This window comes from Zonotrichia leucophrys, chromosome 1, assembly GCF_028769735.1.
Source record: "Zonotrichia leucophrys gambelii isolate GWCS_2022_RI chromosome 1, RI_Zleu_2.0, whole genome shotgun sequence".
Classification (NCBI taxonomy): Eukaryota; Metazoa; Chordata; class Aves; order Passeriformes; family Passerellidae; genus Zonotrichia; species Zonotrichia leucophrys.
In genome coordinates, this window is record NC_088169.1 from 4224105 (window position 1) to 4239401 (window position 15297).

Genomic DNA, 15297 nt, shown 5'->3' on the forward strand with positions numbered 1-15297 from the left:
AAATTATTTGGCATTTTCAAAATTAAAAATCTAATTTTATAGAAGTGAGGTTCAAGTTAGGACACTTAAGTGTTCTAAAATATTTGTTGTGTTAATTGAAGTGGACACAGCATCTTTGGTTTGACTTGGAAATTTTGCTGGTAGTTTTAACAATTTAATATTCAAGTTATGACTGTAAGAACATGAAGGTAGCTGAAAATTTACTGATAAATGTAATCCTTGCTTAAGGCATAAAACTCTTCAGTAACTACAGCTCAATCAAATGTGTTAAAGCTACAGACAAAATGGGTAGTCTAATACCCCAGTTTTTATATTTATATATATATAAATATGTATATGTATATATATATATATGGAACACAAAGCAAATAATCCACTTTAGAAAACCAAGATTAAATTAAAATTAAAAAATCCACTCACTTTTAATAAGATCTTTTTGCTAATCAAAAGATAGAAAATAGGCATTCTTGGGGGGAAGGAGGGGGTTTCCTTAATGTGCAAATTTTAGTCTAGAAAAAATAGAAAAAAAAACCCCAAGAGTATCCTGAACCTGAACCCCCTGAGTATCCTGAACAGTTTGGTTTTTTTCCAAAGTCAGTGTTAGTTTTGAAATCAAAATAAAGAATAAATTAGGCACAACAGGAAAAGGTAATTTTGCTGCTACACACTCCTCACAGAGTCTTTGAGGAATTGGTACCACTTGTTTCTCTCCTCTAATTAAAATATCCCTTCCTAACACCACTATCACTGATTCAGAGGTGAAAATTGTAAAAGTAATTCACATTACTTTAATCACAGATTCACAGAAGGGTTTGAGCTGGATGTTAAAGATCATTTAGTTTCAAATCCTTCCACTCTCCCAGGTTGTTCCAAGCCCAGTCCAGCCTGGCTCTGAACACATCCAGGGATGAGGCAGCCTCAGCTTTTCTGGAAAACCTGTTCCAGTGCCACCAATGACTTGAATTTATGTTGCAGACATCCCCTATAGTATCTAAAATGAGACTTCCACATCACAATTGCACAGAAACCTTGTAACTGAACAGCTGCCCTATTTAAACTCAAGATTCACACTGATATTGTTTTCCTTTCTGATCCCAGAATATTTATTTCAGCTTCTTATCTGAACCTGTTTAAGTTCATTTTTATTGTACTGGCATGGTTAAAAAACTTGCAGTGTGAGCCTTCCTGTCTGCAAATCCACCAGAATAAAAACCAAAGCCAGTGATATCAAGTATGTAGTCACACCAAATTAAATGCAGAATTAAATGGTTTTCATCCCTGCAGAACATTCAGCTTTTCTCAGCTGAAGGAGAAGAAGCTCCTGATACTCCACAGAAATAAAAGCTGAGACAAGATAAAGGCAATTTCCTCTCATCACTGATGTGCCATTTCCAGGATAAGCAGCAAATGGCACAGTCTGTCTCTTTGTGATGTGTTCCTGCTTTTCCAACAGTGCAGCAGAAAATAAAGAGAAGGTGTTCCATGCCCAGAAGGATTTCATATGGAAACATTAGAGATGCTCATCTAGGGGAATAATTTCAGTATATACATAAGTGTATATACAAATTAACAGTCATGCTAAGAGTATTTACTACTGTTAAAAGTGTAGGCAAGAAGGTTTATTTTCCCCACTCTCTGCCTCTCCTTCTGTTTTTCCACCTGCTTATTTTGATTTGTCTCCTTATGTAATTCTCTCTAAACTGGATCTTGGTCTACCACTGTAGAGTCAGGATGGGGATTTCTCTGCTCTGTATACACAATGTGTGTATATGTGTTCATATTTTTTCATATATATTATATTTCAAATATTTCATATATATATTTCTCATATATATATTCATATATATTATATTTAATATATATTATATTTCAAATATTTCATATATATATTTCTCATATATATATATTTCATATATGCATGTGTATACATATATATATGTGTATACATATATATATATATATTTCATATATATTCTATATTTCAAACCAGACACTGCAAATATAAAACCAGAACAGAAAAGAACCCATATCTCAGCCTTTGTGTGTTTTGCTTTGTGATTTCTGAACAACAACACAAAGATACATAGATTCCTCTGCATCTTCAAGAAATTCAGTTTTGGATCTGGAAACCATGGAATTAATGGAATTATTCCCCATTTTTAGTCAGGATATTATAGTGGGCATGGGGAAAGGAGGCTAAAGGTGAGCTGTCAAGAGTCCCAGCCTTTGCTGAATCCCCTGTGGCCAAATTTGTGTTGAATTCAGTCACAACCAGTGGAGCTCTGTCAGCAGCTTTCCAACAAAAATCCAGTTCCTAAATGGACTCCAGTCCCTGTGTCAGAGGGAAGGAGCTCCTTCACCCCTGAACTCACAGAAAAAGAGTTCACATCTTGGGGCTGACACTGGAAAAATACTGTGCCTTCCCCCGCTGCCTGATTCTTATTTTTCTCATTATGCTAAGCAGCTTATTTTTAGCTGCAGTGACTGAATTCTGGAAAAGAAGATTTGTTTCTCGACTTGGGTGTTTAAAACAACATTTAGGCACTGCAGGTGATATCCAGACTGCATTTAAGGGACCCTTGTAAATCTTTTAATAAAGTGCTCACATTCTTTAGCTCAGGGCTTGTCTACATGTTAAGGCTTTGCTGTTCAATCATCAGGATTAGTCAAAACAGCAAGAAACTTCCAAATTGGGTCAAAAATGCTAATTAAGGTATTTGAAAAACGGAGAGAACCTGATCATTCAGCAAAGCTGGAGAGGTTAAATCAGTGTTTTTTCCCTAGTTAATATGCAGTAGGTTTAAGGGCTAGACTAAGGCTGCAGGACTGAGGTGCCCAGCTGTAAAAACCCAAAAAGTGCCCAAATGTGGATGGTGAGGGCTTGGTTGAGAGCCTGGCCTTGGGCTGATGTTAAAAGGCAATATCAGCTGTCCAAATCTCCTCTGGGACATGGGGGCCAAGGAGAAGGGATGGAAAATGGAGAGGAGAGAAATGTTCTTGCCCACCAGCCAAGCACATAAGGACAGCAGGAGCAAAATCCCAGGAAAACACTCAGGTTCCCTATGGAGAGTGGGGTGCCCCTGAAATCTTCATGGCTCTGAAATCAGTCCTTGGAAAATCTTTTTTTTCCGAGTTTGCCTCTCCAAAAATGCCATTTGTCCCCACTCATAAGCAGGCTTCTTTCCAAACTGGTTCCTTTCACCAGCTGAAAGTTTGTGGAGGAAGTTAAGTTCTGAGATATAAAATCTTGGGATGCTTTAAATGGATTTCCAAATCTACTAGTCTGATACACCCCCTGAGAGACATTTCTTCTCTGGGATCATATTTGGGATGCTTCAGTCCCTTCATGTGATCACCCCCCACTTTTGAGGAGATGGGATGGTCAAAAATGACCCTGAACTTGTTTTGTGACATCAGGAAGAGAAATTCCTGGTCCAAGTCACACATTGCCCTTAAAGGCAATGTCAAATATAATCAAAGCTTCTTTTTACTGCTGATTAGCAAAAGAGAAAAATATAATTGGGGGTCTGATTTTGCAGCACCCCTGTGGGAAAGGAAGTTTCTGCAAATTGAAAGAAATGAAAATTTTCTAGATATTTCCCATTCAAGCCCTTGTGTGATGTTATTCCTTCCAAGCATGAACTCCATTGCTAGGGGATACAAGTAAGTGGTCTGTCCACAAAAGAACCCTAGACATAAATAGTACTTGGGATGCAAAAATATCAAAATATTTCCCAGTTAATAGTGGTTCTTTCCTCCAGCACAATAATTTGGGAGTAAAGAGAAGAAAAAACCCAACAGGCTTCTTGGCTGAGGCTATTACTGAGATTTAAAATTATAATAATGGGAATCTATTTTTAATAAACTGCTCCAGCAATGTTTATTGCAGTGAAGAATAATTGTTATGATAACTCAATTTGTGAGTATTATTCTCAAAACAGAAAAAAAGGAACATTATTATAAAACTCTTTGAACCTCTACAATTATCTTCCATTTTTCTACATTACAGACTCTTTGATGGCACAGTGGGAGGTAGGAAGAGAGTGCATTTCTTTCCAATTTCTGTCCCTTGTTTGGAGGATGAGGGACTGACTCATTTGTCAACCTCACAGGTAAACTTGGGTTTACAATTGTTGAAATTTATGAATATTTATATGAAAAACTGCCTCAGTTTTGCTCTGCTTAAATGATTCCTTGAGGAGCTGATCTTACTAACCAAACTGGTAGTTAATGACAGCTGTGGGGAGGAGAACAAAAATCCAAACCCCAAATTTCTGGGAGTTTTGATGCTGAGAAAGAAGTAATGAAAACAATGTGTTGCCACCATTTTTACAGCATGAAGGATTTTAACACTGCACAGGAGCTGAGAGGACCAACTTTTGTAAAGGATGGGAATAATCCCACAGCTTTAAAGTCCTGCTGTGCTGCTTTTACTGCTTCAATTCTCTCTTTTAAGTTCATGATGAGGCATCAACTACAAATAATCACAGAATCATGGGATGGTTTGGGTTGGAAGGGACCTCAAAGCCCATCCAGTGCCACCCCTGCCATGGCAGGGACACCTCCCACTGTCCCAATGTCCAACCTGGCCTCGGGCACTGCCAGGGATCCAGGGGCAGCCACAGCTGCACTGGGAAATCTTATAATCTGATCTTTTTTATCTTTTTCCAAAAATCTGCTTGGGGTGTTGTGAAGATTAGAACACAAGGATGTGTGGGACATGCTTTCAAAACACCAAATGTTGGAATTAATTAAAAAATATCTTACTTCCATGTTCCATTTACTTTTGAAAACTCAGAGAAGTTCCTGAAGTGTTTTTTTTTTTTTTTTTTTTTTTTTTAATTAAAGACTGTTTAAAAACATGTTTTCCATATGCTTGAAAGTTTTGGCCTGGTGTGAGGACAATGATGGAGAAAACATCTACAGCTGCTTGTACCATCAGCTGAAGTGTCCTCCTGTCTAGGAGAGCTGGTTGATATACAAGGATCACCTTCTCCAGGCTCACTGAGCAGAAACTCAGGAAAAAATTCTGGGAGGCCTCTATGGATGAAGAAAAAGCTCCTGGCAAAACTCAGACACAGAGAGGGAGTTCCCAAGAGGGTGGAAGCAGGAAAGAATAACCCAGGGGGGATACAGAGACATTGTCCAGACATTCAGAAATGGGGTTAGGAAAGCTCAAGCCCAGCTGAAGTTGAATCTGTCCAGGGATGTCAAAGATGGGGAAGGGGAAAGGGAAGGAAATTTCAAGGAAATTCCAAGGAAAAGAAAGGAAATTTCAAGGAAAGGAAAGGAAAGGGAATTTCAAGGAAAGGAAATTTCAAGGAAATTTCAAGGAAAGGAAAGGTGCGGAAAGGAAAGGTGCGGAAAGGAGCGGAAAGGAGCGGAAAAGGAAAGGAAAGGAAAGGAAATTTCAAGGAAAGGAAATTTCAAGGAAATTTCAAGGAAAGGAAAGGTGCGGAAAGGAAAGGTGCGGAAAGGAGCGGAAAGGACGGAAAGGAAAGGAGCGGAAAGGAAAGGAGCGAAAGGAAAGGAAAGGAAAGGAAAGGAAAGGAAAGGAAAGGAAAGGAAAGGAAAGGAAAGGAAAGGAAAGGAAAGGAAAGGAAAGGAAAGGAAAGGAAAGGAAAGGAAAGGAAAGGAAAGGAAAGGAAAGGAAAGGAAAGGAAAGGAAAGGCAAGGAAAGGAAAGGGGAAAACGAAAGGGTCTTCTGCAAGTTTTTGGTGACAACAGGAAGGCCAAGGAAACTGTGGCCCCACGGCTGAGTGGAACCTGGTGACACAGGACATGGAAGAGACCCTGAATGCTGTGCTGTCCTCAATGTTCCCTGGCCAGAGCAGCCTTCAGGAATCCCAGGTCCAGGAGATGAGTGGAACAGTCTGGAGCAAGAGACTCAGCCCTGGTGGGCACGGATCAGGTCAGGGAGTGCTTAAGCAAGCTGGATATGTGTAAATGCAGGGACTTTGATGGGGTGTGCCCACAAGGGCTGAGAGAACTGGCAGATGCCATTGAGGTCCCTGTCAATAGCTTGTGGGTGATCATGGGATTGGCAGAAGTGCCTCAAGAGTGGAGAAAAGCAAATGTCACTCCTGTCTAAGAGAAGGACAAAAAGGAAGATGCAGGAACCAAGAAGCCTCTGAGCCTCATCTCCATCCCAGGAATTCACCAGCAAACTCCTGAGAGTTACCTTCTGAGAATTAATTTTCAGCTTTGCCATTGGGTGGATTCATTTCCAAATGCCCCATTTATCAAAATAAGTTTTTTTTTCTCACAGTCTTTCTTCAGGCTGTCTTGTAATTGCTGGGAATTATTTTGAAAAACAAACAGTACTTATTGCAAACCCTCAAAGCTTTACTGCACCCATAAGATGCAACAGGCAGCAGTTTGAAAAGGGAGGACAGAAATTAGGCAGAAGAGGCAGAAGTGATTGGAAGTGACATTTTCCCAGGAAAGTTGAATTGGCTGAGAAGAAAAGCAAAGCACCATGAAAACAGGTGAAAGTTCTCTTGAAAGAAAAGATTTACTTCAAGGAAGAATGAAAGTGTGCTGAAGCAGCGCAGTGATTTATCTCAAATGTTCTTGTCTACTGAAACCAAATACCTGAAGTTTTTTATTTCTTCACCACATCCTTAAATGGAGAATGACTTTGATTAATTGTATTTGAATTACAAATTACCTCTGGCAAATTTCTGAAGTGGTGGGTAAAATAAGAAAGATGCCCAGTAAATGTTTCCTCACTGACTTGAAAATTAAAATATTGTTCTGTCTGCTACTGCTGAAAGTTCTTTCTATCCATATGTTTTGTTTAAAACCCTTCATAAAATGACCTTTAATAACGCATTATTCAATATTTATGGGCCAACATTCAAATTGCCCCACTGGAACATTCAATTATTCTTTCAAGTTAATGAAGCTAATTATTAATTTTATAATATATTTAATTTCTTTGCTGCAAAGGAAAGCTAAAGCTAATCAAGAAAAATAAGGAAAAAAAATAAAGCCATTAAAAATAACAGAGCTAAACATGAGTACAAGTCTGTAAATCACTGGAGGGGCCCTAAGGCTGTTCCTGGAAGATATTTTACTCAAGCATAGGGACCAAATTTTGGGTTTATCTGCCCTCAAGAAAATCAGCTTTATATGGAATACATTACAATATTTCCAAATACTAAATATGCAAAATTAATGCACTTGGAACATGAAAGGAAAGATAGTAAGATATTTGTTAAAGAAATGATAAAAAATATCTGTTGACTGCTTGGAAGGAAAGAGTTCAGTTTTGACTTAGCTGTGAATGCAGCTGCTTCCCTTTAGCAGAGCAGGGACAAATATTTATCTTACTCCTTTGGAGCTAGAAATGAAAAGTATTCCTATCTTTATCTATTTCTACAGCTCCTGGGTTTGTGGTTCTACCCTGTGACTACACAGAAATCAGCAATTTCTCCCACTACTTTATTTCTTACTTATTTTCCCTCTTATCTATCTGTGTGACACACTAATTTCCTGCCTGGAGTATTATAACTGTCTCTCTTCTGCTTGGGCTTTTTCTTCCCACATTTTTCTTTTAGCTTTCTCCAGCCCAACCCTTGATGCTTTCTTTTCAGCGTTCCTGCTTTTGAATGACCCTTCCTGATCCTCCCTTCCACTCCTCTGTCCTCACAACCACTGCTTGTTATGGTGAATATTGAACAAAAGACCCTCCAGAGATTGTTCATTACTCTTTCTCACAGAGATCAGCACCTCTGATTACTTTCTGTGGATCTGAGTAGCAGCACTCACACTGGCAAAATTATATACTAAAATAAAATAAAATAAAATAATAAAATAATGCAAAAGAAAATAAAATAATACAAACCAAAATAAATCATGTAGTCAGAAAGCAAACAAATATAATTATGCCTTTTCCCCATTTGAATCCTACTCTGCTGTGTCACATCCTGTATCCTGTAACAAAGACTGACAAATCTTCTGAGATTTTATAACCTGCTTGATCTCAGAGTATCACAAATAACCTGCCTGTGCTGTTGGGAATTAAGGTATCAGTAGAAACACCATGTTTGTGATCTGGAAATGTGACTGAGCCCAAGAGTTGGATGTACCTCAAGTATCTTTGTGGGGAATTTAGGATTTCTGTATAACTGATTATATGATTAAGTATTAGTTGTTTATTGTTTCTATGAAATATGTATTTATAGATTTTATAAATTATTAAGCATACATTTTTGATTGGCGTTTTTGTTTTGTTGATTTGGTTTTTGTTTGTATTTTTTGGAGTATATGATTGGTTATAGTTTAGGTGTTTTATACTTTTTTGTTATTTAGTTTTTGTGGTCTTGGTATTTGGTTTCTTAGTCTCTTTTTTAATTTAGTACAATTTATTTATTATAATTTTTATTATATTTTATAATTTTATTTTATTGTGTTATTTTTATATTATTTTTATTATATTTTTAATTTAGTACAATTTATTTATTATAATTTAGTAAAATTTTTCAGTAGCTTTGATGAATTCTGGAGGCTTTGATAACAAACTTAGAAGCAGGCTGGCTGGTGCACACTATGGCTTAACCCTTGTAAATACATTTCAACATACCTTCAGGCAGCAAGGAGCTGAAACCTTAATTTTCTCCTTTATTTTGTTCCCTCCTGATTTAGATATCCCAAGTTTGGTATTAGGTGATGTCAAAGAGAGGAGTGGAACAGCTCCAGGGTTGTCACAAGTCTGACAAGCCACAAGGCAGAAGGGACAGGCTCATCTCCTGCAATCTGTCTTTATCAGCAGTTAATGAGAGCCAGCTTTGGCTCCCAAGCACGAGGCAGCACAGTGAGAGGGGGTTTATTCCAGGCTGGCTGGAGCTGGAGATGGGCAGATGCACCCACATATGGTCTTATTTATCCCAGGAGGGTCAATGGCCTGATGGCTGCAAGTGTGAGGAGTGGATTTGATGGCTCAGCCAGCCTCTTCCTGCTCCTGAATTCCCACATTTTCTGTATGTGGGAGAATATGCTCACATGTTCCATTAGCTGGGATTAGGATTTTAGCTTTTATATTTATCATATATTTGTCATCCTGCAATTCTTTAGTGTACAACTCTAAACTCAATATCCAGTGTCAGCTGCTGCTTTCCTGTTTTGGGCAGACACAACAATTCCTCTCCAGGCCTGGGAATCAAGGACACCTCACTGTCTCAGGCCCCCGGAGATGGAAACAAAACTGAGTTGGGGGGAGCAAATTGGGGTAAATGACTTCATTACCTGAAGCTGTAATTGGAAGATTGACCACCAATATGCAAATGGACCAAACTTATAAAAGTATGAAAACCATGACCCATTATCCATTTTGGGTGTTGCTCCTGGGAGAGCTTTGTCTGCCCAAAATGTACCTGAAAGCCTCATAATAAATATAACTTCTTTTTACTCCCTTAATTTTGTCTAACCTCTAGTTTTTAGGCAGCCCCAAAAAGACATCAGCACAAACCCCAGTGTGACATTCACATTTTCTGAAAAAATCCATTCGCCCAGGATTTTTCACCTGGGAAGCTGAGAGGCCTCAGAGAAAAATGAAAACAATTCTTATCTCATTTGCTTCTCCTGTGTTGTGCTCATGTGGAATGTGTTTGGAGATTGTTTACCCACAGGTGATTGTTTCACTGGATTCTGCTGTGGGTTGTTTTCACTCATTGGAAAGAGTCACAAGTTTTCATTATTATCTTTTTAGCATTCAGTATGTTTTCTGTATTCTTTAGTATAGAATAGTATTCTTTAATACAAAATAGTATAATAAAGTAATAAATTAGCCTTCTGATTGGATTCTGGTGTGAGTTGTTTTGACTCTTTGGCCAGTCAGTGCCAAGCTGCGTCAAGACTGGAGAGAGTCTCAAGTTTTCATTAATCTCTTTTTAGCATTCAGTAAGTACCTTTTCTCTATTCTTTAGTATAGTATAGTATTCTTTAATATAGTATTATAAAGTAATAAATTAGCCATCTGATTGGATTCTGGTGTGAATTGTTCTGACTCTTTGGCCAACCAGTGCCAGGACTCTGGAAAGAGTCACGTGTTTTTATTATTATCTTTTTAGCATTCAGTAAGCATTTTTTCTGAGTCCTTTAGTATAGTATAGCATTCTTTATTATATTACAGTATAATAAAGTATTAAATTAGTCTTCTGATTGGATTCTGGTGTGAGTTGTTTTGACTCTTTGGCCAATCAGTGCCAAGCTGTGTCAAGACTCTGGAAGGAGTCACGAGTTTTGATTATTATCTTTTTAGCATTCAGTAAGTACCTTTTCTGTATTCTTTAGTTTAGTATAGCATTCTTTAATATAATATAGTATCATAAAGTACTAAATTAGCCTTCTGATTGGATTCTGAAGTGAGTTGTTTTGACTCGATGGCCAACCAGTACCAAACTGTGTCGAGACTCTGGAAAGAGTCACGAGTTTTGATTACTATCTTTTTAGCCTTCTGTAAGTATCCTTTCCTAATTCTTTAGTATAGGATAGTATTCTTTAATATAGTATCATATAATATAGTATTATAAAGTAATAAATTAGCCTTCTGATTGGATTCTGGTGTGAGTTGTTTTGACTCAATGGCCAACCAGTACCAAGCTGTGTTGAGACTCTGGAGAGAGTCACGAGTTTTTGTTATTATCTTTTTAGCATTCAGTATCTTTTCTGTATTCTTTAGTATAGTATAGTATTCTTTAATATAATATAGTATAATAAAGCAATAAATTAGCCTCTGAGAAGATGGAGTCAGATGCATCATTCCTGGCACCCCTGCAAATACAACACCCCAGCTACATCTGTGACTAATAACAGGGGACATTGTGATCCATCCTCTTCCCAGCCTCGCCCTGGCATCAAACCCTCCCCGGGGTGCCCCAAACATTGTCCCTGCTGCCTCACCTGGGCGATGTGCCTTGGGAACTGCCATGTTCATCACCCTCCCTCCGTCCTGAGGCTTGGGGGGGGAGGCAGTGAACCTGCAGATGCCCGACTCGGACGGCGTGCTGGACGTCAGGCTGTCCGTGTAGTCGTTGGTCCCTGCCGTGAGCTGCTCCGAGGACGTGTCGGATATGAAGCACTCCGTGATGGTGAACTTGGCGTGCCTCAGCTGCTCTTCCATCTTGGCGTGCTCGTAGGCCCTGGCCAGCTCTTCGTAGGTGGAGGAGGCACTTTCTGTGGAGACCATGCTGCTCCTCGCCCGGTCTGAGCGGCAGGAAGGGGAAAATGGGAGAGAGAAAACATCTGCACACATCTGGTTTTAGGTGGGAAGCCACGAATGTGATATTTCAGAGTAAAGCAAAGAGCACTTGAAATTATCAAGGTGATTTAAATGAATCTGCTTCAAATGCCTGCACAAGTGTTACTTTAGTCAGGAACTCAACAATTACAGATAATCTAAAGTAAGCCTTATCCTGTGAGCAGCATTAGGTGCCTTAGCATTAAATTCATGTTTCTTTTATGAAAAATAACCTTTACTACATGAAAAATATTACTTTTTCAACAAAAAACCCCATTTATCTAACTCTGAAATGCCTTCAAAAGGTTTCAAACCCACAAACCAGATTTTGCAAAATAAGAAACAGCTTTTTTACATTATCTTTCTAATGCATCTGAGAAATATTTCACTGGGGCTATGTACAGATGAGAAAGGAAAGTCTTTTTGTCCTGTTTCCATCATACATATAGATTTTTTTTTTTTGGAAAGTGCTGAGAACAAAGGTCAAATAGGAAGGCAGTAGCTCTCAGATATTATCTCTCTAGACACCAGGTAAAACACAAACTCATTTCATTCAGAACAAAGGTCTTCAGAAAGCAATATTTGGCAACTACAGCCTGCAGTCATCCAGTTTCCTTTTTTCAGTGCTGCTGAAGCTAATGAGGGAATTCATATTTGACACACAGGTTATTATGACCTACAAGCTGTTCTTTTGCGCTGATGAGTTTCTGAGAATATCAATATTTCTTAAACAACACAGTTATTGAAGATGTAAATGGCTACTGATACATTAAAAAGCACTCTGGAAATGCAGGGCTCATTTCTGCAGGGACAGAATTGCACCCACAGTGTTTCTATCCAGTGGGCTGGAAGAGCAGAGGACTTTAAAAAGTTCCTTGGGCAGAAGTCATGTTTCATCACAAATCTGTGCAATTTCAGACATTGTTGGTGATGTTCAATAAACAGGCACAGTGTAATAGCTAATTCATAAAAATGGACCTCCTGCAGCAGCCAGAGGCGAGCGTGTCATTATTGCAAATCTTTATCTTTTTTATTGTGTGCCTGCACCCCTGCATCAGTTTTCATTGTGCACAAAGAATGATACTCCTGCCACTTTTAAACACGACCATCCATTATTTAAAATGACAACTACTTCTGCTCTAACTTGCTTAAGATTTGGAGCTGACCAGAACTTAACAGGGTTTCCTTTGATTTTTCTTTCTTTTTGCTTTTTATTTCTTTTTTTTTCTTTCCACCCACGGGAAACATCACTCTGTTTTTCACATTTGATTTGTACAGCAGACCTCAGTGATGTCTCCCCACATTTCTGGTCAACTGGAAACTCCCAGGAGGCAGCAGCTGACCAGTGCCATGGAGCAGTGCGTGTGAATATCGTGGTCACACAAAGGTCACAGCTTGGCCCATTGAAGCTCAGGACCTGCAGCTTCCCATATCCCATGCCAAGAGGGAGAATATTCCAGAACCAATCTGCCTCAACACCTACTTTAGATTTGATATATCCAAGCCCAGTGTGAACTTGGCCTCTAGTTAGAACATCAGAACTCGGTCACAGCTATGAAATGCTGCCAGGCATTTCTCCTAAGCTCAAAAGCTGCTGCTTTGTAAGCCTGGAATTGTTTTGATAAGTGCTAAATTCTGCCAAATATCAACTGCATCAACCAGCTCCTGAAATCTGAACTCCAGATTGGAGAAGCGATCAAATGTGCACATTAGCTCAATTGATTCTTGAACACATAATTTGGCTACATATGTTTATTTGAAAGTTTTAAACTTCTGAAGCACTTAAATTAAATGGACTCTACTCTTTTCCCAGAAACCAACTGGTGTAATAGAGCTGCTTTTTGGCACAAGAAAAGCTTCCTTGATCTAAAGCTTGCTATCCCTCACATAAATCACTGTGAGCTCAAAGGTAGACACAGAGTAGAAAAGAAGCTTGTTAAAATATAGATTATAAAGTCTGTTTACATAATTGGATGTAGTTTATCTACTAAACCACACAGTAAATTTAATTTCTACACCCTTTGCCACACATATTGGAAAATATCCTTGGGTGACAACAGGTTGGAACACATCCAAATGCACCTGCAATCTGGAGTGTCTACAGAAAGGGTTTCTGAGAGAAGATTTTTGATTTATGTTTAGATTTGTATATTTATTTACCTTAAAAATTTGTGATAATTCTACCTGAAGGTTGTCAGCTGGCTGGAGGAATCTAGTGACTGCCATAACCCCATGGAGAAAACATGGGGGTTTAAGAGGGTGAAATATGAAACATTGAGAACTCCAGGAGTGAAATCAGATACTTGTTCTCATACAGAAAACAAACCAGTCATATTGGTTTTTATGGTGAAAGGCCACTCACATCCACTGCTTTGTAGCTCTAACACATCATGAATACCCTTCTCCTAAAATCAGGAGAGACAATTGGCAATTCCTTCTGAGGAAGCCAGAGCAAGCCTGGCTTCACTTTGGTCAGGTTTCCCTTTGAGAAATATGTTACCTTTATTCTTTTTTAACCTTTATTATATTTACTTCATGATTGATCTTCTAGTTAATAATTTAATAATTTATTTGCCTTTTTTTTTTTTTTTTGCTTTTTCAGCATAGGACAGTGGAGAAAGCTATTTTTTTTCCAGTTGCATTTATGATGTGAAGGCATGAAGAAGACATGAGGGCTGCAGGCAGAATATATGTTCAGTGTCTCCCCATTTGTCACCTAGAGGAATAAACTCCATGCTGTTTCTCAGGGAAATCCTGGCCAGCTGCTACAGAATTCAGTGGTATGAATGAATTTTTACTTGGACTCTAATTCCAGAGTTTTCCTTTTATTTTTTTTTTTCCCTCTTCTCTTTCCCACTGAGAATGAACATATTACACGAACAGGAAAAATAAAAAATACTAACCTGAAGGTTGTTCAGATCCTAAAATCATTCCAAATATGACTCAAGGATATTCTTGCTGATAAATATTGTCCATTCCTAGTCAAATTCTCCTACTTTTGCTTTTTGATTCAGGAAGCTACAGGAAAATTTACCACCTTGTTTTTCAAAGGATGTATGTGGAATGCGGAACCAGAGGCACAATATTTGTTGTCATTATCACTACAAGCATTTTTGGCACCCCTCATAAATAACCTACGGAAAAATCCATCCTGGGAAGGGAAGAACAACAACACCTGAGCTGAGCTCCAAACAAGGCACACCCAGGAACAGAACAGGTGGCACAGGCTGCCCACCCAGGAGGTGGAGCTCCCACCCTTGGGGACATTCAGAATCCATCTGGAGATGTTCCTGAGCCAGCAGGACCCTGCTGACCCTGCTTTAGGCAGAGGGGCTGGACTGACCAGTGCCCAGATGTCCCTCTGACCTCAACCTCTGCTCCTGTGACTTGGGAGGATCCTGTCAGCAATGGGAATGAGCAGCTGTGGGATCCTGTCAGCAATGGGAATGAGCAGCTGTGGGATCCTGTCAGCAATGGGAATGAGCAGCTGTGGGATCCTGTCAGCAATGGGAATGAGCAGCTGTGGGATCCTGTCAGCAATGGGATGTCAGGGAATGCTGGGATCCTGTCAGCAATGGGAATGAGCAGCAGTGGGATCCTGTCAGCAATGGGATGCAGCAGCAGCTGTGGAATCCTGTCAGCAATGGGAATGCCAGCAGCTGCAGTCCGTGTGTCCCCACCCTGTCCATACCTGTGTCCTGGGAGGGGCTGACGCTGTAGCTGTCACTTTCCTTGTCCACGGATCCTGCTGGCCTGGGCGTGGGCAGCCTCCAGTCTGTGGTGAGGGTGTGGGCTGAGATGGTGGGGTGGGGTCTGTTGAGGGTCCACTGGCTGGCGTAGCGGTTGCGCGCGGTGGGGCCGGTCTTGGCGCTCCTCCTCGTGGTGGGATCTGTGGGGGATGGCACAGAGGGGCGGGAAGGAAACCAGCCCTGTCACAATCACAGAATGTCCTGAGCTGCAAGGGACCCACAGGGATCATCCTGTCCAAGCCCTGGCCCTGCACAGACCCCCAACAATCCCACCCTGGGCATTTCTGGAGCGGTGTCCAAACCCTC

At 39.7% G+C, this 15297-nt stretch overlaps 1 protein-coding gene across 1 annotated transcript in view; it reads right to left on the minus strand.

The window, feature by feature from the left end:
* DSCAM (DS cell adhesion molecule) overlaps window positions 1-15297 on the minus strand; it is a 472834-nt gene that overhangs the window by 11709 nt on the left and 445828 nt on the right. Inside the window, exons 31-32 of the mRNA XM_064705508.1 lie at window positions 14934-15131; window positions 10906-11208 (exon numbers count right to left, since the gene is read on the minus strand). Of these exons, the coding sequence (XP_064561578.1) occupies window positions 10906-11208; window positions 14934-15131 (501 nt within the window). The remainder of the gene's footprint in view (window positions 1-10905; window positions 11209-14933; window positions 15132-15297) is intronic.